Genomic DNA, 27447 nt, shown 5'->3' with positions numbered 1-27447 from the left:
TTTCGCCTGTAGAATGAGTTCTGGGGCACTTACAGACAATATCTTTGCAGATTCTGAAACTTCAGAGTGTTTTCTTTCAAAAACTGTCAAGAATATGCATAGTCGAGCATCTTTTCGTGACAAAATATCGCGCTTAAAACGGGAACGTTTTTTATCCAAAAATGAAATAGCGCCCCTAGAGATCAAAGAGGTTAAATGAAAGAAGTTTGGAAACATCAAGACTCTTCCTAGAGCTGGCCGCCCGACCAAACTGAACAATCGGGGGAGAAGGGCCTTGGTCAGGGAGGTGACCAAGAACCCAATGGTCACTCTGACAGAGCTCTAGAGTTCCTCTGTGGAGATGGGAGAACCTTCCAGAAGAGCAGCACTCCCCCAATCAGGCCTTTATGGTACACTCTAAAAATAAAATGTTCCTGGAGTATCGTTTAGGGGTTTAGGGGAACCCCTATAAGTTATTCTAAGTATCTATAAGTATTATAAGTATTAAGAGCTGTCCTCTTAATGGATCCCCGAAGAACGTTTTGAAGAACATTTTGAGGTTCATTTTTGAACTACCCCCCCTGTTATTATTAATGATAACAATATGCATAACAATAACACAATATTTTAGTTCTCAGTGTTAATTATAATTTTAGTGGCAAAAATCCAAATATGAGGTAAAGGCCCAGCAGAGCCCCAAGTCCAATGGCTATATCCTCTGCCGTGTTGCTTTGATGCACCTGTACTGACCTCGCCTTCTGGATGAAAGCAGGGTGAACAGGCCGTGGCTCGGGTGGTTATTGTCCTTGATGATCTTTTTGGCCTTCTTGTGACATCGGGTGGTGTAGGTGTCCTGGAGGGCAGGCAGTGTGCCCCCGGTGATGCGTTGAGCAGATCATACCACCCTATGGAGAGCCTTGCGGTTCCAGGCGGTGCAGTTGCCGTACCAGGCGGTGATACAGCCCGACAGGATGCTGTCAATTGTGCATCTGTAAAAGTTTCTGAGAGTCTTAGGGGCCAAGACAAATTTCTTAATCCATAGCCAGTATGATTTTGCAGTGCATGGTGATCGAACAGGTTTCTTGTTATATTCATCCGCGGTGTAGGGAGGGTGGAGTCTGTCAATCCCCCAAAACGTAATTAACAAAACATGGTTTTCATACACATACCTTGTCCATAATGTAGAGGCCTATGGGATATTCATTGAATAGGTAAGGGAGGATGGTAAATGTGCATAACATACCAATACCAATTGACATACCTTTGTATGCCTCCTTGTCTGTATACCTGCAGACACAGACACCAAAGTGAGCAGTTCAGTCATCTGCACCCAATACAGCTAGCCTTCAACATATTCTCATAGCCTACATATGCGTAGCTCTTTGTTGATTAATATCCATTGAATTGTGTCCATTTTCTGTTTTAGAAAGATTTGCACAAATATGAAAAGATAGATGGTATCATCATAAAACAATATCAATTTAGATCATAGAAGGGACAAACCTTACCTTAAATTGAGGAGATCTTTACAATTTTCAGTTAAGTGCCTGCACCTGCTGTTCTTTCAAATTAAAATCCAAATGTTTATGTTTGGCAGTTAGGTTCCTGCAAGAACCCACACCAACTAAGGAGCTTCCTTGATGAACCCCACCTCCTATGGGGTTCTTGGAAAAACCTTTTGGGGGCCATTTTCAGTGCCTAGAACCATAAGGTACTTAGAAGGACCCGTTTTGAACTCAGAAGTGTAGATTGGCCAACTGGAAGCCACTCCTCAGTAAAAGGCACATGACAGGCCGCTTGGAGTTTGTCAAAAGGCACCTAAAGACTCTCAGACCATGAAAAACAAGATTCTCTGAAATGATGAAACCAAGATTGCACTCTTTGGTCTGAATGCCAAGCGTCACGTCTGGAGGAAACCTGGCACCATTCCTACGGTGAAGCATGGTGGTTACAGCATCATGCTGTGGGGATGTTTTTCAGCAGCAGGGACTGGGAGACTAGTCAGGACCGAGGGAAAGATGAACGGAGCAAAGTACAGAGAGATAATTTATGAAAACCTGCTCCAAAGCACTCAGGACCTCAGACTGGGGCGAAGGTGCACCTTCCAACAGGACAATGACACTAGGCACACAGCCAAGAAAACGCAGGAGTGGCTTCAGGATAAGTCCTTGAGTGGCCCAGCCAGAGCCCAGACTTGAACTCGATCGAACATCTTTGGAGAGACCTGAAATTAGCTGTGCAGCCACGCTCCCCATCCAACCTGACAGAGCTTGAGAGAATATACAGAGAAGAATGGGAGAGACTCCCCAAATACAGGTGTGCCAAGCTTGCAGCGTCATACCCAAGAAGACTCGAGGCTGTAATCGCTGCTAAAGGTGCTTCAACAAAGTACTGAGGAAAGGGTCTGAATACTTGTGATATGTGATATTTCAGTTAAACATTTTTTTATTTATAAATTAGCAAAAATGTATAAAACCTGTTTTTGCTTCATCATTATGGGGTATTGTGTGTAGATTGATGAAGAAAAAAAACATTTAATCAATCAATCACAAAATGTGGGTAATGTCAAGAGGTCTAAATACTTTCCAAATTCACCGTACATACGTACATAAATACGTAGTCTTACATCTCCTCCTTTTAGCCAAGTTGTGTCTGAATATAGTGTTTTTGGGTCCATATTATTATAATGGACTTGGTAAGTGCTATAGACAGTTGAGCAGTGGTTCTTTCCCAGTGTTTGCATGAGTCTGCAAATAGGCCTATCTCTTGCTGAGGTCAGACTGCTAGTCACCCCTAACCACAGAGCAGCTCCTCCAAACACAGCGATAGATGCAACCTCCTGTGTATGGAGCGAGGCTAGAGTGTGTTTGTACACGCACATGCATACGTATACACATACACACAGACAGATACTCACACGCACACGCACGCATGCACGCACACACACACTTAATACTCTCTCTCACACACATACACACAGACAGATACTCACACACGCACACACTCTCTCTCTTCCTGTCACACACACACACACACACACACACACACACACACACACACACACACACACACACACACACACACACACACACGTGTGCGTGCACGCACCCAGCTGGAATACAAACATGAAGTGGAGGAGGGTAGAGCTTTAAGCTTTATTCATGAGTTCCAGTCAGTTGCCTCCCCAATAGGGTAGCCAGCCAGGCAGGCAGGCTTCCTTATCAAAAGAGCCCACAGCCCTTTCTGCCTCTCAGTGGCTCAGAGCAGAGCGACAGCAGCACACAGCTTTACACCCGCTGTATCTGCCATGGACCAGAGTAACAACAGCAGCGCAAGCTAGCCATGCAGACAGTGTCTCAGCACAAAAACACAATAGGATGAGCTACAATTGGGCCCAATTGTGCCCCGACTCAGCTAAACATGTTGGGAAAAAGAATATAGTGGAAATTATGAAGAAAGTAAGTGGTGGCGGCTGGACTGCTAGAGTACTGGTGTATCGCATTTATTCATTGGCGTAAAAATGCAAGCCATTTTCCAGTGGTGAGCAGTAAGCTTCAAGAGTAGAGTTTGTTGCCTGGGGCTTCAACACAGAGGAGAATGATTACAACATTACGGCGTCTCCGCGTATGAGAAACATTTTGGAAATCACCCCATTATAACTATATTCAGTTCTACCAAGTCATTTAAGAGGGCCATCAAATTAATGGGATTGCACTGGGTGCCTAGTGCCTAGTAAAGATCGACGATGTCGAGCTTATGACGACGTTTTGCTCAGGAACAACTCCATGATGAAGTGTCATAATCATGATGGCACTTAGACACATAACAGCTACATAACAGAACAACTATTAGAGAGAAGAGGGCTTCGGGGGAGGAAGGAATGGAATATGAGAGAAATGCACGAGGGATGGTAGTGAGTAAAGAAAGGAGCTGTAGAGAAACCCAAAAGGTACAGGTTGGTGGGGGGGGCTTTTAAGTAATTACAACCTGTACCTACTGGTAAAGAGAAACGCATAGCCTTTCAATGTAATGATGTAATGGCATTCAGCTCCTTTTCCCTCTTGTGGGACTGAGGTGGGGGGCTATATAGGCTGAGATAGGGAGAAATTAATTACCTAAAGGTATGGAGCCAAATGACCTTTTTCTGATTCATCCATCCCTCTGCCTTTTTCTTTTCGATGGAAGGAGTTCAGCAGCGGTCACGCGGCGCCACCTCTATTATTAATGGCCGCACACATTTCTCATGACTCAACATGACTGTCACAACTGCCCTTAGCCAATGGGATTGGCTGGATCTGAATTGCCTGAAGTGACCCCTTCGCTAGGCTAAGCTAAACCCATATGCCGTAACTAATTGGGGGGCTAGTGGATTTGAAAAAGTCATCAACTGTTGTTTTGAGGGTGAAATTTCAAACCAATGATTGTTATCATTGTAACCAATTTTCAACTTAGACAAACCATGTATAAAAAAAGTTGAATTTGTACCTTTGAAACAATTTCAGATGTTCAACGTTATACCAACTATAAAACACAAACAACAAACAATAGGTTTGGCAGTACCTCCTATTGGAGAATTGATCTACAGCTATTAATTTGGTCTGCCAACCAAGCCCAGCTTTTATATTTGTCGCTGACTACTACCAATGTGTTATCGTGAGAATGATTGTTGAGAGACCTCTTAATAACTAAATATGTTCACCGTTGCTAACGAAGTCATTCCTAAAGGTGGGCTTAACAGAGAACCAGACACATCTATCCAAGCAGAAGACGCATCTCCTTCAAATGTTGATATTTGGTTGCGCTGACAACCAAACACAATTCAATATCCAGTTTGTCTACAAATGAATGATTGATATGTTGGATTCACGTCTCCAGCTCAACCAAATATCAAAGTTAAAGAAAGTTAAAGAAACTAAAATCAAATCAAACTTTAAATGCACTTTAACAAATGACCTGGATCAAATAAAATCAAACTTTATTTAAACAATTTAAAGTTTGATTAGATTAGATTTAGTACTATCCTTAAACTTTTGGGGGGGGTTGAGATCGAGACGTGAATCCAACATGTCAGTGATTCAATTGTAGACAAACTGGTGATTACATTGTGTTTGGTTGTCAACGCAACCAAATATCAACACTTGAAGGATATGTATCTTCTGCTTGGATAGTTCCATCTGTGCCACTTAGTCTGGCTTTAATTTAAGTTAATTTAATTTAAGTTAATTTAAGTTCAAATGAATCATTGATATGTTGGATTCACATCTCCATCTCAACCAAAAATCTAAGTTAAAGAATAGGCCTAAATCACTATACCTTTAGACATGATTCTTACTTGGATTCTTATTTGAGATGAAGATGTCTTTTTATTTTCCTTCATTTAACTAGGCAAGTCAGTTAAGAACAAATTCCTATTTTCAATGATGGCCTAGGAACAGTGGGTTAACTGCCTGTTCAGGGGCAGAACGACAGATTTGTTCCTTGTCAGCTCGGGGATATGAACTTGCAGCCTTTTGGTTACTAGTCCAACACTCTAGCCACTAGGCTACCCTGCCACCCCTGATGTGAATCCAACATTGTTGACATCCAAACAATTCAAGATCACTTTGCAATCCAGTAAATAGCCTATTGACAAGTTATCAAATGGTATGTTGGATTCACGTCTCCAACTAAACCAAACATCTAAGTTAAAGAATAGGATTAAGCCAGTGGCTCAGATGAAACTATCCTCCATTGTCAACCAAACACAATTCAATCATCTTTTTCTAATACAGTAAATCTTACAAACTAATGTAACAGTATTTATTCAACATTTTGAGGCTAGACTAATGTAACTATAAATAAATGTCTTCTTATGTAATCATAGAAAGCGTGCATGTTCAATATAGCATGCAAATGTCGCAGATCTTGAAGGTCTTGAACAGCATTGATCACTTGCACGATGTACAGTCATGTAATCTCAACTGCAATCCAGGTCATATGGTTGTGCACAGTGATAACACATTAAGTTGTTGCATAAATACAAATATCAGATATTGTATTCCCATTTAAACTTTGTTGTGCTTTTAAAAAGGTTGAAAGCGCAGCTAACACGTTTATTTATTTTTATTTCACCTTTATTTAACCAGGTAGGCTAGTTGAGAACAAGTTCTCATTTGCAACTGCGACCTTTAGAGGACATCTAAACCAAAAATCAGACATTGTTCTTCCATTGGAAATTGGCGTTGCTTTTAAATCGGTATAAAGCACAGCGATAACACGTTGGGAATTCAACAAACCTCTGGCTGTCTTTTTGAGTGGGCGAATAAAGTTGGAAATCTCATTGTTCAATGTCTCAACCAAATAGGACGCACATTCCCACATAGAAAGGATGTGGCGTTCCCCGCGGGACACGACAGTTTCCTTGACAAAGCTGAGCCTAGAGTTTACAGTCTGTGAGGAGGCCCAAAGTGTGACAGGCAGAAAACAGCTAATCCTAGCCACGGGGAAAACATCTAGCTGTCAGTCAGGGTTGTGATGATACACTGTTGGCCTTGCTGCAGGTGCAGGGTGGATTCGTTTGGCTTCAATTAGATGCCAATCCGGGTTTTGACATGTTGTACTACAGTACCGGTGTCTGTCTAGACTGTGCTGCAGGTCAGATGTGTCACTGTCTGCTATGCAGTTCACGGTCCATCCATTTTGTACAGTAAGTTTGAAACTGTACAGTCTGACTCACTATCCCTCTGGCAAGAAGCTATTGGAGTCCATACATGCCCCTCCCCCCACCACACCATAAGAAATCATCAATGGGAAACACTGGGGATTTATTATGCGCTGGCGTCGGACTCTCACAAGTGCATGCAATAAATAGTCTGAATCTAATGTGATCTCCTCTGGCCCATAGATTCCTGTCTAACACGTCGTTCTCGGGGCTGACCGGGCCGGTGTCGGTGCAGAGGAACCTGTCCCGGGTTCTCACCTCTCAGCGCTTCCACATCTGGAGCCTGCGGCGGGATGCGGTGGGCCAACCCACCTGGGTGACGGTGGGCAGCTGGGAGGGAGGCCGCCTGAAGGTGGAGGACCAGAGCCTTTGGCAGGGTCCCAATGGCAAGGGCCACGACCGGGGGGAGGGCCAAAGGAGTGGGGGCCGGTGGCAGGCAGGCATGCCTGTGGCAGACAGCCGGGTGCGGGTAGTTACCCTGGTGGAGCACCCCTTTGTATTCACGCGGGAAGTCGATGAGGACGGGAACTGCCCGGCGGGACAGTACTGCCTGGACGCAGGGACGAACAGCTCTGACATGCTGGAGAGCTACTTCAGCGAGCGTGCCTCGGGAAACTCTACCTTCCTGCCCACGGACTACAGCAAGTGTTGCTACGGATACTGCATTGACCTGCTGGAGAAACTGGCCGAGGACTTGCGCTTTGAGTACGACCTGTACATCGTGGGTGACGGGAAGTATGGAGCGTCGAAGAGCGGCCGCTGGACAGGGCTGGTGGGCGACCTGCTCAATGGCGTGGCCGACATGGCCGTCACCTCATTCAGCATTAACTCAGTGCGTAGCCGCGTCATCGACTTCACCTCGCCCTTCTTCTCCACCTCGCTAGGCATCCTAGTGCGCAGCAAGGACACAGCGGCGCCCATTGGCGCCTTCATGTGGCCCCTTCACTGGTCCATGTGGGTGGGTATCTTCGTGGCACTGCACATCACCGCCCTCTTCCTCACCCTCTACGAGTGGAAAAGCCCTTTTGGCATGACGCCACACGGACGCAACCGCCTGCGGGTCTTCTCCTACTCGTCGGCGCTCAACCTGTGCTACGCCATCCTGTTCGGCCGCACAGTCTCCAGCAAGACTCCTAAGTGCTGGACGGGTCGGTTTCTGATGAACCTGTGGGCCATCTTCTGCCTGCTGGTGCTGTCCAGCTATACAGCCAACCTGGCCGCCGTCATGGTCGGCGAGAAGACATTCGAGGAGCTCTCGGGGATCCACGACGCCAAGGTGAGACCCACACTTAATAGTTATTTTAATGTTGTCTGTAATTATTTGTTTTGATTATTAACTCTTTCCCCTCTCTTTCCCCCATCCCAATCTCCCTCTCTTCCCCTCTCCCTTCCTCCTCCCTATTTTCCTCCCTAGCTCCACCACCCGTCCCATGGTTTCAGGTTTGGGACGGTGAGGGAGAGCAGTGCCGAGGAGTACATGAAGAAGAGTTTCCCAGAGATGCACGAGTACATGAGGCGCTACAATGAGCCCACCACACCTGATGGAGTGTCCACCCTCAAGTAAGAGATCAAAACATATACAACCCCACTCATGGAGAACTACAGATTGTGCAAGATTTGTTCCAGGCCTACGCTCACATAGCCGATTCAGCTAATCAAGGTCCTAATGAGCAGCTGCTTCTGAAGTAGGTTTCCAAGAGAAGCTCCACAGCACTCCTGCTCTATAGCCAAAGAAATGCTATTTATTTAAATAGGCAAGTAATTTAAGAACAAATTCTGATTTACAATGACAGCCTACCGGGGAACACTGCCTTGTTCAGGGGCAGAACAACAGACAACCTTGTCAGCTTGGGGATTCAATCCAGCAACCGTTTGGTTACTGGCCCAACGCTCTAACCACTAGGCTACCTGCCACCCCAAATTCTTGTGAGTGCTTATAAGCATTGTTGAAGTTATTTGTCTAGAGGTGGATAAAGTAGAACACAGAGTAGATAGATACTTTCTCTTTCTACTCTGTCAAGAAAGAGTTTTGAATTCTCTGTCTTCCTCTCTCCCTCCTACGGGAGAAGTGTTTGTTGTGGTTCTCAGACTTAAGTCTGTCATCCAGGCAGACAGAAGAGAAAGGCAATGGAGAGGAGAGCCCAGTGGTATTGCTTCAAAAAAAAAGATGAAATGTGAAAGGGAGCAAACACAAACAAAATGGCTCTCTACACAGGGTTGAACTTCAGGTGGATGAAAGAGGTTATAGTTCAATTCAAACGAGGGGAGAGAAGACAGCTGGCATTTGAGCTTGTGTGTGTGACTGTGTGGAATGTGGATCCGCCTATCTTTGCTTTGTTAGATCTTTTGACTATGCTAGCCAGTAGCCATATACAGATATTTTTTTGTATTATGTTGCAAATACTTACTTTTAAGGGCAAATCCCTTTGAATACAATCACTTTTTGACAGCACCCCTTTTTATTTGAACAAAACCTTCTATACATATTTAGCCATTATACAAGTGGTCAGAAAGTGAGATTTTTGGGATCTGAATGCCAAAACATTTAAGAGATAAAGGTGCTCAAAGTTGACCTATTTTGCATACCCCACCATACCATGAGACATCCATCTCTTCATCACTGGAAAAGATAAACAGCTGAGATTGATATCAATTAAAAGCTTACAAATAAGGTTGTCAAACAACGTTGTAATTTATTGAGAAAAAAAACTATTTAATAATAAAAAAAAATAAAAATTGTTTAACCTTAAACGTCAATGATTTAAAACCGAATAAACTTTTTTTTCCTTCATATTTGCATATGTTGTTGCTTAGACCATATTATACATCATCTGAGGTTTTTGTGTTGTGGCTGCCATTGGCTGAGACACAACGTGCTCTTGAATTTAGGGTGAGTGTCATGTTTTGGCTAACAAATGAACTAAAATGGGAATAAAATTTAAATTGGTACCACAAAGATGTTTTGAGGCCCACACATCAGAGAATATTGACTTCAATGGGAATATCGGTTGGCTTAAGTTATACTGTCAATTCTCCATCAGAAACTTATTGAAATCAAGGAAATATAGATAGAATAGATATGACCATTTGTGTTAACATTCGACGGCGGATGGACCGGTGGCCATCTCCGGGATAGTAATTAGAAGTTACGATTTCAATTTGATTTCAATTTCAGTGGAGCACCAGCTGAATTGCAGTGTTCTGAAGGAATAGGTCCATTCTACAAAATATATTTATATAACTTAAATGACAACCACCCTCTCTATTTAAGAGCACATTGTGTCTCAACCAATGGTGGGCACGGCACAAAAACCTCAGATGATGTAAAAATAGGTTCTAATTTATGTTAAAGTTTTTTTTTTTTTAAAAGTCATCATTTATTTTCAAGAAATTGTGAAATAGTTTGACAACCCTGTTTGTAAACTTTCAAATGATGTCAAACTCAACCATTTATCTTTTCCAGTGATGAAGACATGGATGTCTCATGGTATGCTGGGGTATGGAAAATAGGTCATCTTTGAGCACCTTTATCTCCTGAATGTTTTGGCATTCAGGTCCAAAAAGTCACTGTCTGACCACTTCTCCCATGGGCAAACATATATGTGAAGTGTTTTTTAAATGGTGGCATCATTTTGTCGAGCACGGTGCTCAAGTTCAGGATGGCTGTCAGTCAAAACCCATACAGAGCTGTGAAGTGGAGACCATGAGCTCTGACATGATGTACAGCCACTGCGTTCCAAATTAGGCGCTTATCAGTGTTCAACTGTGCCATTTTCAACCATATACAGGTACAAGTGTAAAGGGCTACTCCTATTCATCCCCGGAGGAACATAGGGCCTGTACTAAAGTTTTCCATTGTTGCCGGTCTTGGGCCGCATTCTTTGCCTCAGGCCATGACAAGTGGATCTTCTTGAGTTCCGCTTCTAGACACCTGCGCCAGGTCATTGTTGGACGTCCCCTTCTTCACTTGCCTTGAGGATTCCAAGGATTTGCAATGTTCTCCGGGCCTCTCTGGGCCGTGTGACCAACCCGTCTCCACTTCCACTCCGAAACAGGCTTCTGGTTGATTTTCTTTACAGGTCTATATTAGAGATCCGCTCAGGCAACCAATATGAGCAGGATTTGTTTGAGACAGGAGTTTACAAAGACCTATGGCTTGTGTTCCAGGCTCAGTTGCAAAATAACTCAATACAACTCCTCTAGGTGGATGGTTTGATGGATGGTTTGATTAAACAGCCAAAGTGCCAGAAAATTGCCAGTCATATTCACAGGCGATTTCTTACCCAAGAGGTCATCCACTCCTTACAATTGAAGGCAGATGACCCGAAAGCTGACACACATAACAACAATGCGCTGTTTTGACATCTTGAGCCTGTATTACGACAGTTCCCATGACCCATAATCCTCTCTGGTTCAGCTAATGTGCCTAGTCAGGGGTCACGCCATAAAAGAAGTTGAGTGCCTGATTTGGGTGTTCTCCCATTTTGCCATTGCCTCAGTCAGTGTACTCTGCATTCATTCCAGTCTTGTTTGGTCAGACAGGCGATTAATGGCTTTGCTTTACTATTCTCCTTCTGCCCAATTTCCCTAGCGGTCCCCCATTTACACTGAGACATGAAGTATAATCATGATGGTAACGAGGCTCATGTGCTACATCTGGAATGAGGGAGGAAATGTCCCCAAGGCCGGATGAGGTACAGAGACGAGTGTTTGTGGGGACTGGTAAAAGGTGTGTTAGGGACATAGCCTGTTTGGTGTGTGGTGCGTAGGATTGGGACATGATCTATTTCAAACTTGGCCTTTTTGGTTTGTGGCGATTGGGACGTGGCCTATTTTGGTGTGTAGACCTAGCGTTTAGGACATGACTTTTGTTCTCATGCGTTTTGTGGTGCGTTCCATTGTCCCCTGTTCTCTGTCTATAACCCCTTCTCCCTGTGTGTTGAAGGGTAGATCCCCCTCAGCTTGATGCCTTCATCATGGACAAGGCCCTGCTGGACTACGAGGTGTCCATCGACGCAGACTGCAAGCTGCTCACCGTGGGCAAACCCTTCGCCATTGAAGGTAAGAAACCCCTGTGCACCCCAACACAGTATTGTTTTGACCTCACACTTGGAGGCTCTTATCTTCTGTTGTGTGTATATGCTGGCTGTATGTCTGCTTGTGCACGTTTATGTGTATGTGCGTCACAATGTACATTTATTTTTATGTGTATGTGCGAGAGTGCCCCGGTGTGCAGGTGGGCATGCACTTGTTTGTCTGTGTGTTTTGTATTCCCCGTCCTCTCCCTGTTTTTAAGTTCGCCCACATCTCAAATTCACATTCTTTTGATTTGAATATGGAATTATTCAAATATGTTTGCTGCTATTTTGTCTGAATCAACACCACACCCCTGTCTCTGAGAAGCCGGGGCAGGATTAGGAGAAATAAGTGGAAACAGATTCCCGCGCCTCGCCTTTCTGTTTTTGTCTTTCTGCATTGCTGCTCCCACATTGTCCACGCATTAAGGTTCTCTTTTCACCGTCAGCCTTTTCTATAGCAGTTAGTAATGGCTTCTGGAGACCCACAGAGTGTGCAGGCTTTTACTCCAACCCTGCATGAAACGGAAGGAAACAGCATGAAACAGCGTGAAATGGAGACATACTAGTACTTTTTTAAATGTTGAACTAAACGTAATTTGCGTGCCTTAATAACACAACCCTAATTCAGTTCACCAAGGTCTTGATGAGTACTTGGTTATCTGTATCAGATGTATTTGTGCAGGGATAGGACAAAAGCCAGCATGCCCTGTGGGTCTCATCTTCAACCAGGATTGAAGAGCACTGTTTCAGAGAAGCATCCCTCCCTGACCCTGACCCAATATCGCATACCTACTGAGATATAGAATCTAGGAGCCGGGCTGTAAACTTGAGCTGTCATAAGATATTGATATGGCTTATTTAGTTTCCATGGGACACGTCACTTTCATTTGAGAGGTGGGGAGCGGAAATAGAAGGATGGGGAAGAGGTGGAACAGTAGTGGAAGAGGCTGTCATCTGGGCGCTGTTTTTATTAGACTGAAAGGGCAGGCCTGCGGTGTTGGCTATGTAGAACGTCAGCTCATGCTGTGTATTCAGATTCATCACTGGGCAGGATGCACACACACGCACAGATACACTCACACACACACAGATACACACACACAGATACACTCACAGATATACTCACACACACACAGATACACACGCAGATACACTCACACACACTCCTGATTGGCTTTTTACCTTTTCCTCCTGAAATGTTTCAACCTTGAGAGTGGTTCCATGTCATTTCAGCAAGCCATGACATACACCATCTCAGTTGTTCTGAAATGGTTTATTTAGTCAGAAACAGGCAAGATTGGAATTCCTTAAACATTATTCTGTTGAAATAACAGTTTATCTCTGAGAAATTCAGCTAATTGAATGCACCCAAATTGGCCATTTTAATTGATAAGATTCAGATAATGTCCAATAAATTTAGCACCCAACGTCTGATTTGGACCAAACCGTTTCCTATTAATGAGAAAGACATAAGAAATCCCCCCCAACAACAATAGCCACGGACCCCCCCACACCCCATGCCAATCCCACCCCAGCAACCAGTATACAGTATCAGTTTTCTTTGTTTGACATGTAGTATGAAGCTGTGGCTTGGAGCATTGCTTCTCCATACTATGTAAATGTATTCCATGTGAATCTGATGATGCTTTTTTTCCAACCCTGTCCAGGGAAATTGCTAATTCAAGTCACTTGCATTATTTACCTTAAAGTAGTGTGAAAGTACCAGGTTCTGACCACTAGATGCTGCTGTTCCTACTATACCGCCACACTTTCCCAAATTTTGCAGGTCTCTTGTGTTTATTAAGTAGATCACAATGTTTTCTTTGCAACTTTGGGTAGAAAACCAATAGTTCCTTTTCAGTCAGTCACTCTGTATAACATAATATGGGAGTCAACGACCAGTCATATTCACCTGAAGAAATCACACCCAACGGGCCAGTGGATGCAGATATTTCGCCTGAAGGAAGAACGTGCCACGCAATTTACTAACTGTTCAATCACACAAAGACTACGAGATTCAGCTCCGACTTAGGTGTCTGTTAGTGGAGAGAGAGTACTCGTCCCCCTAGATGTTCGAGTTTTGGTCTTGGTATCGGTTTTGTGTTACTTTCTGCTTACTTTCTGCTCTGCTTCTGTAGCTAATTCGTCCTTGCTTGGGTAGAATTTGTGTTGGCTAAAACACCACTATTTCTGCTCTGCTTGTGTAGCTAATTCATCCTTGCTTGGGTAGAGTTTGTGTTGGCTAAAACCCCACGATTTCTGCTCTACTTGTGTAGCTAATTCGTCCTTGCTTGGGTAGAATTTGTGTTGGCTAAAACCCCACTATTTCTGCTCTGCTTGTGTAGCTAATTCGTCCTTGCTTGGGTAGAATTTGTGTTGGCTAAAACCCCACTATTTCTGCTCTGCTTGTGTAGCTAATTCGTCCTTGCTTGGGTAGAATTTGTGTTGGCTAAAAACCCACTATTTCTGCTCTGCTTGTGTAGCCAGTGCTTCCTTCCTTCCGTAAGATGGACAGTGGTAAAAGTAAGTTCAAAAAGGCTAGCCAGCCGAGTTTGAACCTCTGACCGTGCCCTACGGGCATGTGGTTTCACAATGAAAATGAAAGATACTCACAGAGGCTGTCCTGTTTGCCTGGGATGGATAACACGCTCAGGAGGCTTTGGCTCGGACCAGTTTGTGTGACAACTGTCTCCGGCTGGGCTCAACGTCCGTTGGGCGTCGGGCTGACTTTGTGAGACAGATTGTGGCTGCTGGCGAACGGTCTTCCGGGGTTGTCTGAGGTGAGAGCGGCAGCGGTGGTCGTAGTTGATAAGGGTCCCATCCCAGCCGAGTGAGGATTATGCTAGCCCTTAACCTCTTGAAACTAGGGGGCACTATTTTTATTTTTAACATTCCCAAAATAAACCAACCTATTTTCAGGACCAGATACTAGAATATGCATATAATTGACAGCTTAGGATAGAAAACACTCTAAAGTTTCCAAAACTGTCCAAATATTGTCTGTGAGTATAACAGAACTGATATTGCAGGCAAAAATTATTTCGGTGTTGTCGGCGTTCTGAACATAACGTGACAAAAAAACAGGTATTTTGGGTATAAAAATAATCTTTATGGAACAAAAGGAACATTTGCTGTCTAACTGGGAGTCTCGTCAGTGAAAACATCCGAAGATCATCAAAGGTAAACGGTTAATTTGATTGCTTTTCTGATTTTCGTGACCAAGCTTCCTGCTGCTAGCTGGACATAATGCTATGCTAGGCTATCGATAAACTTACACAAATGCTTGTCTTGCTATCGCTGTAAAGCATAATTTCAAAATCTGAGACGACAGGGTGATTAACAAAAGACTAAGCTGTGTTTCGCTATATTTCACTTGGGATTTCATAAATATGAATATTTTCTAGTAAGATTATTTGACCATTGCGCTATGCTAATTAGTGTAGTTGCTGACAATTCTCCCGGATCCGGGATGGGTAGTTCCAAGAGCAAGACAGGGATGCCTTGAGCTGTCCGATGGCAGTGGCGAGATGCGTCCAGACACGTAGCAACCACCCAGAGCTGAAACAGATGTCCCAGAGGGACCACAGCTATCATCGCACTGGCGCCAAAGCCTCGGCCGCCGCCATAGAAAAGGTGTGGGACCAGAAACTCGTAGGCCACACCCTCAAAATGAAACCTCCAAAACTTTCTGTGGGGAGGATGGTATAGCCACATGAAAATACGCATCATTCAGCTCTATAGACCAATCGCTGGCATGCACCGATGAGAATAGCCGGCAAAGTGTGAGCATTTTGAACTTGCAAACCTTGAGGTGCTTGCTTAAAATATGCAAGTCCATGATAGGACGCAGCGTTCCATCGCTTTTGGGACTAAGAAATACTGGCTGTACCAACCGCTCTGCATTTCTTACACGGGGACTACCGGAATAGCCTGCTTTTGAATAAGAGAGGAAATCTCCTCTCTCAAGACAAGCGTTAGGACCTCAGGGATCATTGGCGTAATGACGCGACAAAAAGGAGGAGGGTACACAGCGCACTGAAGACCGTACCCCCTCGTCACCGTCCTCATGGTGAAACTGCGCATACCCGCCTCTGGATGGAGCACGCTGCCAGTCTCCCATACATTATCTCCTGAAGGGGCAGAGCACCACCCTGAAGACTGGGATAAAACAAAAAATGCTCATGCACTCTTAGAAAAAATCTAGAACTATCTAGAACTTAAAAGGGTTCTTTGGCTGTCCCCGTAGGAGAACCCTTTGAAGAACCCTATTTAGTTCCATGTATAACCATTTCCACAGTGGCTTTTACAAAATCCAAAAAGGGTTTTACCTGGAACCAAAAAGGGTTCTACTTGGAGCCAAAAAGGGTTTTCCTATGGGGACAGCCGAAGAACCGTTTTGGAACTCTTTTTTTATAAGAGTGTGCTTGTTTTCATATCCGCCACCCTTGACAACCGTTTGTCTGAATGTGGGGAAGGAACTGTGCTTATTATGCCAACAACTGGACAATACCGCACACTAGATACCCCTGAACACATATGAACCTTGCATTGGTTTTAATGGTAAATGTCACATCACAATAAATATAGTTTCCTGATAATTTTATTGAAAAACATAAGACTGCTGTAACGGCTCTCCTCTTCGTCTGATGATGAGTAATAGGAATCATCGGACCAACACGCAGCGTGGTAAGTGTTCATAGTAAATTTAATTAAATAAACTGAACACTGAATGACAAAAAAACAACAAAGCGAGTGCACGACACAAAACAGTCCTGTAAGGTGATAAAACAGGAAACAAAGGCAGAGAGCAGCCTTGGACTATGCAAGGAAAGTTGGGCTGAAGCATTAGGTTGCTATTAGCACAAACTGAATAGCTTTTATGGAGGACTGGTTTTAATTGTGAGGATGACCACACAGTTTATTTCCATAATGAGACAAATCTATTGGTTTTCTACATAAAGTTGCAAAGGAAATGTTGTGATCTATTTAATAAACACGAGACCAGAAAAATGGATAAAGAGCGTTGCGGTATAGCAGTAGCAGCGGCATCTAGGGGTCAGAACCTGGGGCCTTTCACTTCTTCATGGAAAATAATGCTAGCAACTTCAATTACTAATTACTAATTTCTCTGACCCCCCCCCCCCCCCCCCCCCCACCAGATTCACAGCGAATACATTACATAGTATAGAGAAGCAATACTCTAAGCCACAGCTCCATACTACTTGTCAAACATAGAACTGATACTGTATACTGTTTGTTGGGGTGGGATTGGTGGGGGGGTCCATGGGTGGCTTTGACACACAAAAAAAAGTATTCCTCATATCTTACTCGTTGGTAGGAAGAAGTTTGGTCCTAATCTGATTTTGGGTACTATATATATATTTTTTAGGGGGTAGATCAGCTTTAATATTGCAGATAGATGGTGGTTTCTATCAATGTAATTGTCTGCATCGTTTGCAATCCTCCATATTTTGTTTTTGTAACCCTAACCCTCTGCTAATTGGAGTAAACTAAAGGACAACAACACTTAGGCCTCTACTTCCAGCTTATAAATACTATATAGATTTCAAGGACACAGTATATTTTACAATAGTTAGATTTTGTTTGTTAGTTCCATCCTTCATCTCTCATCTATCTCTGAACACCATCCAGTTTTGATTTCAATTTGCCATATATTTTTCAACTGTGCTGTGATGTTTCACAAAAGTTCTGAAACGTTCTATTCTCATAGTTTCAACAGATTGTAAATTAAAGATAAACATTTTTGCTAAGTGGATTATTATATATATATATATAACATTATATTGGTTGCAAGAATTTTGTATAATACTTTCAATTGAAAACCTCTTTTAAGTTTTGAATCCAGCGTTGTTTTGTGTATCAGTTCATAAACCATGTGGGTACTATATTAATTGAATATTATCTAAGTCCAATCAATTAAAATGGCCAATTTGGGTGCAATCAATTACTGTAGCTTAATTTCTCAGAGATATATTTCCACAAAATAATGTTTAGTGAATGCTAATTGTTTCTGTTATTAACTACAGAAACGATTTGAGAACAATCTGAGATGGTGGGTGCCGAAATCCTCTTTCTGTGTTTTTTGAGGTGGAATGACCCGTGGGATAACTACGCACATATATAGTGCATTCAGAAAGTATTCAGACCCCTTCCCTTTTTACACATTTTGTTACGTTACAGCCTTATTCTATAATGGATTAAATTGAAAAAATCCTCATCAATCTACACACAATACCCCATAATGACAAAGTGAAAACAGGTTTTTAGAAATGTTTGCAAATGTATACAAAATAAAATAATAATACCTTATTTACGTAAGTATTCAGACCTTTAGCTATGAGACTCGATATTGAGTTCAGGTGCATCCTGTTTTTGATCATCCTTGAGATGCTTCTACAACTTGATTGGAGTCCACCTGGGGTAAATTCAATTGGTTGGAAATTATTTGGAAAGCACACACCTGTCTATATAAGATCCCACAGTTGACAGTGCATGTCAGAGCAAAAACCAAGCCATGAGGTCGAAGGAATTGTCCGGATAGCTCCGAGACAGGAGTTTGTCGAGGCACCGATCTGGGGAAGGGTACCAAAAAATGTCTGCAGTTATTTAAGTTCCCCAAGAACACAGTATCCTCCATCATTCTTAAGTTGGAGACTTTTGGAACCACCAAGACTCTTCCTAGAGCTGGCCGCCCGACCAAACTGAGCAATTGGGTGAGAAGGGCCTCGGTCAGGGGAGGTGACCAATAACCCAATGGCCATTCTGACAGAGCTCCATAGTTCCTTTCAAAAGGACAACCATCTCTGCAGCACTCCACCAATCATGCCTTTATTGTTGAGTGGCCAGACGGAAGCCACTCCTCAGTAAAAAAGCACATTACAGCCCGCTTGGAGTTTGCCAAAATGCACCTGAAGGACTCTCAGGCCATGAGAAACAAGATTGAACTCTTTGGCCTGATTGTCAAGCATCATGTCTGGAGGAAACCTGGCACCATCCCTACGGTGAAGCATGGTAGTGGCAGCATCATGCTGTGAGGATGTTTTTCAGAAGCAGGGACTGAGAGACTAGTCAGGTTTGAAGGAATGATGAATGGAGCAAAGTACAGAGAAATCCTTGATGAAAACTTGTCCAGAGCACTCAGGACCTCAGACTGGGGCGAAAGTTCCCTCCTCTCATTTGCAGATTTTAAACTCATGAATTTTGTCTGCCAGATATCTTTCATGAGACTAAGTCAATCAAATTGCATTTGACTCAAGTTGTTTCACTGCTTTCCTGAAAAGAACCCCCCCTACTAAAAAAATGGTAGCACTTCCTTTACATCACAATATTTCATGAAACAGCCTTGTGAGTACTTGATTACTTGATCAACTGGTTTCTCTTGCGAGGTGATTTTTCCAGGTGAGTAATTTCACAAGTCAAGAGGGATTTTTGTGTGGAACCAGATTGACACCTTCTCTTTTCATGTACAGTAACTGCTCTTTTTCCCTGGGTTTTGAGGTGTGGAATATTCCTCCATTTTGGGCCCTGACCTCTAGACAGTCATCCACAATAAAACAGTAATTGGGGTTTTGCTCAATTAGACCTCTTCTAGCTCATCTCTCCCCTCTGCTAATTGTATTTTCTACCTTCCCTCGCTCCTCTATTGCACTTTATCTACATGGTTCCTCACGGTATTCATTACTCCATCCAGTATCATATCACGCACGCGCGCACACACACACACACACACACACACACACACACTCTCTCTCTCTTTGGTTTGCAGCTCGTCCTCTATTTATTCATTTCCAGATACTAAAACAATTTATCCGCAGAAATGCAGCAATGAACTATCGCTTCAAACAGAGTTCACTCGTTCAAAAGACTTTCTGAATCTCTGTCCTCTTCGGGGTTTTATTTGTCTCCGGTGTTTGGACTGAGTCGTAGTGGGCTACAGACAGTGGACCTGGCAGGTGCCAGGACTCTTTCGATTTGGTGATTAAAGCCACCCAGTATTTAATGACTGCGATTCAAAGCACAACATCGTCATTAACACTGGGCTACAGGGACGTCTGTGCCAGCGCAGGGAGCCGACTCTGTTGGCTTTATGGGAAACAGAGGGATGTTTATTGGATCTCCGATGCATTCATTAAGAATATTAGACTGAAGCACATGCTTTACACAACGTAGTAGTTCATCTGTTTTTACCTGTTGGAGCTGGCAGGCAAACAGGCAGGCAAACAGGCAGGCAGGCAGACAGACCGAGACAGACAGGCTGTGAGAGAGATAGACATGCACGATCACATACGCATATGCGCATATCCTCATTCAAAAACGCCTTTGACGGTGTGTGTGTGTGTGCTTGACTGTGTGTGTGCGTGTTCGTGTGTGCGTGTGTGTGCGTGCTCGGGCAGTCTCGCTCTGATGAAACGTGTTGATGTCAGAGCTTGTCTGGCATCTGTCATCTTGACTGGGAGGGGTAGGTGGGAGTGAGGGAGAGTGAGGGGGGGGGGGGGGGGGGGGGGTGGAAGGGGAGATGACTGACAGACATTAGCCATGAGGGATGAGGGGATGGATAGGCAGAGGTAAACCCCTCCATTGATTAAATACCATTTTTGAGATGGACGGAAGGGATGAAGGAGGGAAGAAGGGAGGAGGGAGAGGTGGAATGAGAGTTGTTGTGTCTCAATGATCCTTGGGCTCTCACTCTCTGTTATCCCCAGCCCACCAAAACTCATTATTAATTCTGCTGTCAAAGCCAACACACACACACACACACTCCTTGTCATTAGATAATGGATGTGCCGAACACTCCACTTTTTCTTTGTCCTGTTTCTGTCTTCCTCCATCAATCTTTCTTCAAACTCCCGTTGCTACCGACGACCACGAGATGGGGATTTTTTTTCTCCCTTCCATCCTTCCACGTAAAATCAAGAATCCGATATCGAAAATCTCATTCACAAAATGTCATTAAGAAGTTCAAAGGAGTAAAGTACAGGAATAGCAGTACAGGTAGAGGAGGAATTGTCCCATTTTATGGAGCGTCATGGAGGCTGAACTCTGGTTTAGCTATAATAATAACCAAAGCCCTGTGTGTCCCTACTGAAAGGGTTGAAGGTAAGGTCATCCGATTTGGGTTGTTATGGATCAGAAGCGTACCGCAGTTTCGCAGGGCTCCCTCGCAAGGTCTGAGCAAGGCCCCCCCCCCCTTCCCATATAGCTAATCTCATGCTATTCTACACATTTAACCATGAGGCTGAGAGAAAATGTTGCAGTGTTACAGCTAATTTCTTATAATTCCATGACTTGTTTTGCCATGGTTTATGACGTGTTCATATCCTTAGGCGGAGAGGAGGAGAGGATCCAGAATAGGCCTGCCAGTTAACTCACTCGGCATGAAGTTTGGAAGGATACGAGTGTAGGCCGCTGCTCAGTTCTCCACCTAAACAATTGAAAGAAATCTTTAAAGCAGTTAGGGCATTTGAAGTGGAATGGTGTAAAAATAGATACCTCCAAAATTAAGTCTGTTTATTTAGCAGATGTGAGACACTGTCCATGTCAGTGTTTCTACCCAGATGGCAAAGCCATGGGACTTGTGGTATAGAAGGGAACGCACCACAACTTTAACATATTTACATGCTGACATTGGTAACATGTTGTTTCCCTCCATAACCACCCTTTTATAATTGTTCTTCATTTGTTTGCGTCTAACGATATCTTACCCTTGCCTATTGTATCTACTTTTATGTAACAAATGGTTGAATGCTTCCTTCACTGGACAGTTCTCCTTTGTAAAAGATACTTTTCATCTCAATGGGATCACCTGAACAAATAGAATTAAACCATAGAAGTAATCGAATAATCTCATCTATACTCTTAGAAAAGAAGCTGCTACCTAGAACCATAGTGGAGAACCCTCTGAAAATATATATATTTTTTATACAAAGTTCTACGTGGAACCCTTTTCACCACCAAAGTGTTCAACCCGGAACCAAAAATTGTTCTGCTATGGGGACAAACGAAGAACCCTTTTTTGCTAAGCTTGTGGTAGTTATTTTATTTCCATTAATTTCTATAAACCACAATACCCATTGTACTATTGTACTATGCTTTCTTTCTCCCCCCCCCCCAGGCTATGGAATAGGCCTCCCGCAGAACTCCCCTCTGACCAACAACGTGTCAGAGTTCATCAGTCGCTACAAGTCAGACGGCTACATGGACATGCTGCACGACAAGTGGTACAAGGTGGTGCCCTGTGGGAAGAGGGTGTTCGCCGTCACCGAGGTGAGTGTCTGTCTGTGGCCTGGTCCCAGATCTGTTTGGCCTATCTTGTCAACTTCTATGGCCATCAAAGTCAGCCTGGGCCCAGATCTGTTTGTGCAGACAGCACCAGCAGATCAGGCGCCAGGCTAGAGTGTGGCTGTGGCGGAGTGGCGCCCCCTGTAGGCACACCACATCGGTTGCGGACAGTTGATGGACATTGGGTTTGGCCATTCTCATACATCTGGACATGTCAAACTGAATGTTTGGCTCTGTTCTAATATCCACACTAGCATACCACTTGATTGAAGCAATGTATTGGGCATGCATTCTTAGAGCTATGCAAGTCTGGGTTGCAGACATTCTTCAGATCCATCAGTGTCAGATGTTTATGGAAAAGATTGATTGCTAGATTCTGCCTCTGTGTGTGTCTATGATATCCTCTCAGGATTGTGTGCCATCCTAAAGTTATCCTTTAACCTCAAGCACTTAGCTAGTATAGTACTCCAACTCACGCCTTGTGGTTAGTGTCCGCACTGAGATTAGAAGGTTGGGAGTTTGATCCCCAGCCGAGTCATATCAAAGACTGTACAAATGGGTCCCAATACGTCTCTGCTTGGCACTTAGCATTAAGTAGATGTATGGGGGTAAGGCCCAGCGATAGACTAGAGTTCTGTTCAGCGGGTATGCCTGTACATCAAGCTGCCTCGCGCTACAGAAACAGGAGGCTATGAGCTGTTATGAGCTGTTATGACTTGCACAAGGCTACTTAGCTGATCCAGATTGCTTAGCAAGGCTACTAACTTACTGGGATGGCGTAACTGCCCTGACCCAATGGCTCTGTTAGTATAGACAAGTGTTTATATACATCATTGTCTGTTACTGACTCCATAACTTGTTGTTTGAATCGTTTTACGCTAGTGTTATTATTGTTGCTGCCCTGTTACTGGGACAACCGTCTGGTCCCATCAGCATGATGATGTGGGCTGTTTACCTGTTGGTTCTCGCTCCCCAGACAGACAGACAGCAGCTGAGGACTCTGGGATTGCTTTTCTAATGCCAACACCATATCAGCTTGCACTGATTTGTGGTCTGCACAGACCCATTGAAGAGAAAGTGTGTGGAGAGAGAGAGGCTCTGTGTGTGTGTGTGTGTGTGTGTGTGTGTGTGTGTGTGTGTGTGTGTGTGTGTGTGTGTGTGTGTGTGTGTGTGTGTGTGTGTGTGTGTGTGTGTGTGTAGGTGTGCGTGTTCAGGATGGGGAAAACGGTGCTAGAGCGAGACAAGCAGTGATCCTAGCCATCTGTGCAGAAACATCAAAGCCATTCCCAGTCTTGTCATTACCTAATTATCAAATTATCACCCGATTTAACTTTGGGGAGTGACTGAGGGATGGATGGTAGAACATGGATGTTTCCCACATGACAACATCTACCGTTTGTCTCGACTGAGCTGCACAAGACACGACTGACAATAACGTTTTTTTTTCCTGTTAGCACCGCTATTGATTTGCCCCAGGTGACGTTCCTTTGAACTGTGATGTCATAAACTTTGACGTTTTTTTTTTTTTGTCATCGTGTACCTGGCCATGTCAGCCCCTTAAAGATGCTCAAATTTAGAATTGGGAATGTAAACATATACATTGGCAGACTGTCATTTTCAAGCTGCCAATGTGAGAAACTCCGAGGAGTGACTACAGCACAAGTTTAAAAAAACACCCTATAAACCACATATCTAGGGTATATCTTTCAGTTTCCTCTATATCTTTCACAGTTTCATCTATATCTTTCCCAGTTTAATTTATATCTTTCCCAGTTTCATCTTTCCCAGTTTCATTTATATCTTTCCCAGTTTCTTCTTTCATAGTTTCATCTATATCTTTCACAGTTTCCTCTTTATCTTTCACAGTTTCATCTTTCACAGTTTCAGTTATATATTTCACAGTTTCATCTTTTACAGTTTAATGTGTTTCACTATTTTACTATAATTAGGAGGTTGAGAATTGCTGTGGCCTGCATTGAACAGCTTATACCTCATTTCCATTCCAAATCCTTCCCCTCACACGGATTCTGAGGGGAAAGGCTGAGGGACAGCGGAGTGGGGAGGGTAACAGGGGGGAGATGAGCTACGGCTGCCCAGAAACAATATGACGGAGGATAGGCCCACTCTTAAACACATTCGACAATCTAACACCATCCATACTCTGGCCCCAAGTTCTAATGGGATGAGTTATCCCCCCTGCATACCAAACACGACTGGATCAAGGCGAGGAAAGGGAGGGAGAAGGAAGGGGGAGAAGATAGAGTGGAGATGAGAAGGGAGAGAGAAGGATGGGGGGGGGTGACCGATGGATGGGGGGAGAGGGAGTGAATGAAGTGAGTAAGAAGAAGGGGGGGAGATAGGGAGAGAGTTATAATGGTGAGGTGGAGGGAGAGAGCAAGGGGGAGCACAGTGGTAGACTGGAAGGGAGAGAGAAAGAAAGGGAGCACAGTGGTAGAGAGAGAAAATGAGAAAGAGGGAGCAGAGTGGCACGAGGCTGAGACAGGCAGCTCCCTTTCTTGGCCGAGTCCCAGAATGAAATGGGAGGAGGGATGGAGTGAAGGAAGTCGGGAGGGAGGAGTGGAGGGAGAGATGGGGTGGGCCTTGACTGGACCCCTGGGGTTCACTGTGTCAGCACTTCGGAAACAAGCCTGCCATCGTCTACCCCTTCCTTTCTCCCTCCCCTACACATACGTCCAAACCTCTACAGATAATATCAGAGAGAGAGGCAGGAGGTCTGCATTCGGTTTAGAAGATTTCCTCTGAAAAGTTCTCTCTCCTTTCGGAAAAGTATCAAACAGTGTTAGACAATGCGGCTGCATAGACACTGAGTATGCAAAACATTAAGAACACCTGCTCTTTCCATGACAGACTGACCAGGTGAAACCCATGTTGTTAAACCTTAACAGGCTAGACGTATTGTACAACTATGCATATGTACTATAAAACTATGGCGGTGCACTGTACTATACAACGGCTGTAATGTATTGCTGTGTGTGCTGGCAGGCAGGGCCACCGTAAGGTGGATACTCAGACAGGGTGCTCACTGCTCACACTGTGCGTCTCAAGCACACACTGTCCTGACTAAAAGGCACTGCATGGTCAATCCGGCGTCTGCATTGGCCGCGCAGCCTTTACAGTGAAACGGCCTGTGCGAAAGTCAGGGCATTCGTACTTCTTACACTTCGCGGGGCAGCGCAGAGCTGTTGAGTAGAGCTGTTGAGATGGAAGTTGTCAAGGAAGTGAGTTTGTGTTGATACAGGTCCTCCACATTGTTACAACATTTGGGAGGCGCACGGCAATGTGGTATGGCTCCGCAATTGCGTCACACGTAGCCTCCGACCACATTTACAGATGAAGCATTAATTGGCTTTTCGGCTAAATGCCCTCGAAGCACTGCTGCAATTCAAAAAGGGCCTCTGCAGCAGCCCACAGGGTAGAAACTAATCATACAGGGTAAAATCAAATCAAATCCAATTTTATTTGTCACATACACATGGTTAGCAGATGTTAATGCGAGTGTAGCGAAATGCTTGTGCTTCTAGTTCCGAGTAGAGTAGAAGTGTAGGCTTATAGAGATACAACGAGAAGACAGTAGAATAAACTATAACCAGATAGAATACCAGGAAATAGAATATTCCCGAAGGCAGCCCGTGGCATGGAGGTTGAAAACCTCCATGGGACAGAGATCAGGCATGTGTTACTCAGTGGGCTCACCGCTCGGGTTCCTAATGGTTACACAGTATCATCTATTTCAATTAGTGAAAGCTGGGATCCTCCTCTTTTTAATAGACGCCATCAAAACTCTGATTTCACACGCGATTGCATAGCCTATAGAAATGTTACACAATGACTGGGTTTATAGGAGCACTTTGTTCATTCCACACATCAAAAAGGCTGTTCGATTTGATTTTCCATTGCATTCGCATTGACGTCAGAGTGACTAGAGGGACAATAGAGCGCTGAGTACCAGGCCATTAGCGACTTGATGGCCGTTAGCGAGTTTTGTCGGCTACCGTCGACCATCAGCACCATTCATTTACAGAGCGCAGTTCTGGAGTGAGTGGCCTACCCACTGGGTCCAGACGTCAATTCAACGTCTATTCCACGTTGGTTCAATGTAATTGTATTGAAATGATGTCGAAACAATGTTGATTCAGCTAATGTGTGCCCAGTGGGTAGGTATCTTGACCCAACGGTCATGTGGAATTTAACTCCTGACCGCCGGTGTAGCGGTAATAGGGTCATCGTAATAGCCCTAGACGCCCTGCTTTTTACATTCTGATTAGTTCTCCTACGCAGGACCCCTCCAGGCCACTCTAGGGGAGGTTGACAATCAATTGACTATATTGTTGACCCCTTGCGTTACATGTGTTAACCCTGTCCAAGTAACCCAACTGTCCCCTCCCTCCCCCTACAGACTCTCCAGATGGGCATCCGTCACTTCTCAGGGCTGTTTGTGCTGCTGTGTGTGGGCGTGGCCACGTCGCTGCTCACCCTGGCTGGGGAGCACGCCTTCTATCACATGGTGCTGCCCCGCATCCGACGACGACAAAAGTACAAGTACTGGCTCCACACCAGCCAGGTGAGATGGAGGGAGGGGGTGTGTGTGAGTGAACCAATACAATATCCTTTCACAGTAAGCCACTGCCTTGAGAACCTTCCTCCTGTTCCTCCCTCAGTCTTGACTTTTTCATTGTTTCTTTCATTGGCCTTTTTAAAGTGCTCTTTTTTACTTGAACAAATGTGTGGCATGTTTTACAAACTCCACATCTAAAAGCACTTACACCTCACGTATCCACTGTGAATTCAATATTAACAAACCGTTATTGCTTGTAAAATGTTGTTTATGGTGTAGGTTTCTCATGCTCTTGGCTAGACTGTCATCGGGACTATATATATCACCTTGGCTGTCATTTGAAAACATTAAGGCAACACCGCCATCTGCTGTTGACTTAGATAACCACCATTTTGGAAGCCCAGTCCAAGTTGAGTATTAAAAGGACTGACATTTCAAATCTGCCTGGTTTAAGTACGCGGAGGTCTCCTAAGCTCCTTCCCCAATTGAGGATTATTAATGAGAGGGGAAAAGTAATTACAATTTCTAAGATGGTGTCGATTCTGCACGTTTTGAATAAAACAGTGTGGAGCTTTTCAACCCCCGTAGCGCTAGGCTGTCAGTGTAACTATAGCCCCATTTATTCTGCAGAAAATCCACCGAGCCCTGAACCAGACCTATGAGGACGTGAAGAAGAAGCAAGACACCAACACAGAGAAAAGGTGACAAAATGGCTGCCTTTAAAAAAAAAAGAATTTACTTGACCTTCCATGATCTGTGATCATGATCTGACAGGACATGGACAGGTAGAATCCATATGGCCCTTTTACCCATCA

General features: G+C 44.1%; 1 protein-coding gene across 2 annotated transcripts in view; it reads left to right on the top strand.

Moving 5' to 3' along the window:
• Positions 1–27447, top strand: part of grin3bb (glutamate receptor, ionotropic, N-methyl-D-aspartate 3Bb) — a 109573-nt gene that overhangs the window by 80092 nt on the left and 2034 nt on the right. For both annotated transcript variants that reach the window (XM_036977945.1, XM_036977944.1), the window contains exons 3-8: positions 6863–7955; positions 8094–8239; positions 11625–11740; positions 21890–22041; positions 26474–26638; positions 27263–27333. In XM_036977945.1, coding sequence (XP_036833840.1) covers positions 6863–7955; positions 8094–8239; positions 11625–11740; positions 21890–22041; positions 26474–26638; positions 27263–27333 — 1743 coding nt within the window. The remainder of the gene's footprint in view (positions 1–6862; positions 7956–8093; positions 8240–11624; positions 11741–21889; positions 22042–26473; positions 26639–27262; positions 27334–27447) is intronic.

The sequence above is a fragment of the Oncorhynchus mykiss genome, chromosome 5 (assembly GCF_013265735.2).
Source record: "Oncorhynchus mykiss isolate Arlee chromosome 5, USDA_OmykA_1.1, whole genome shotgun sequence".
NCBI lineage: Eukaryota > Metazoa > Chordata > Actinopteri > Salmoniformes > Salmonidae > Oncorhynchus > Oncorhynchus mykiss.
Note: the sequence above shows the minus strand (reverse complement) of the source record. Positions and strands in the feature narration are given on the sequence as shown.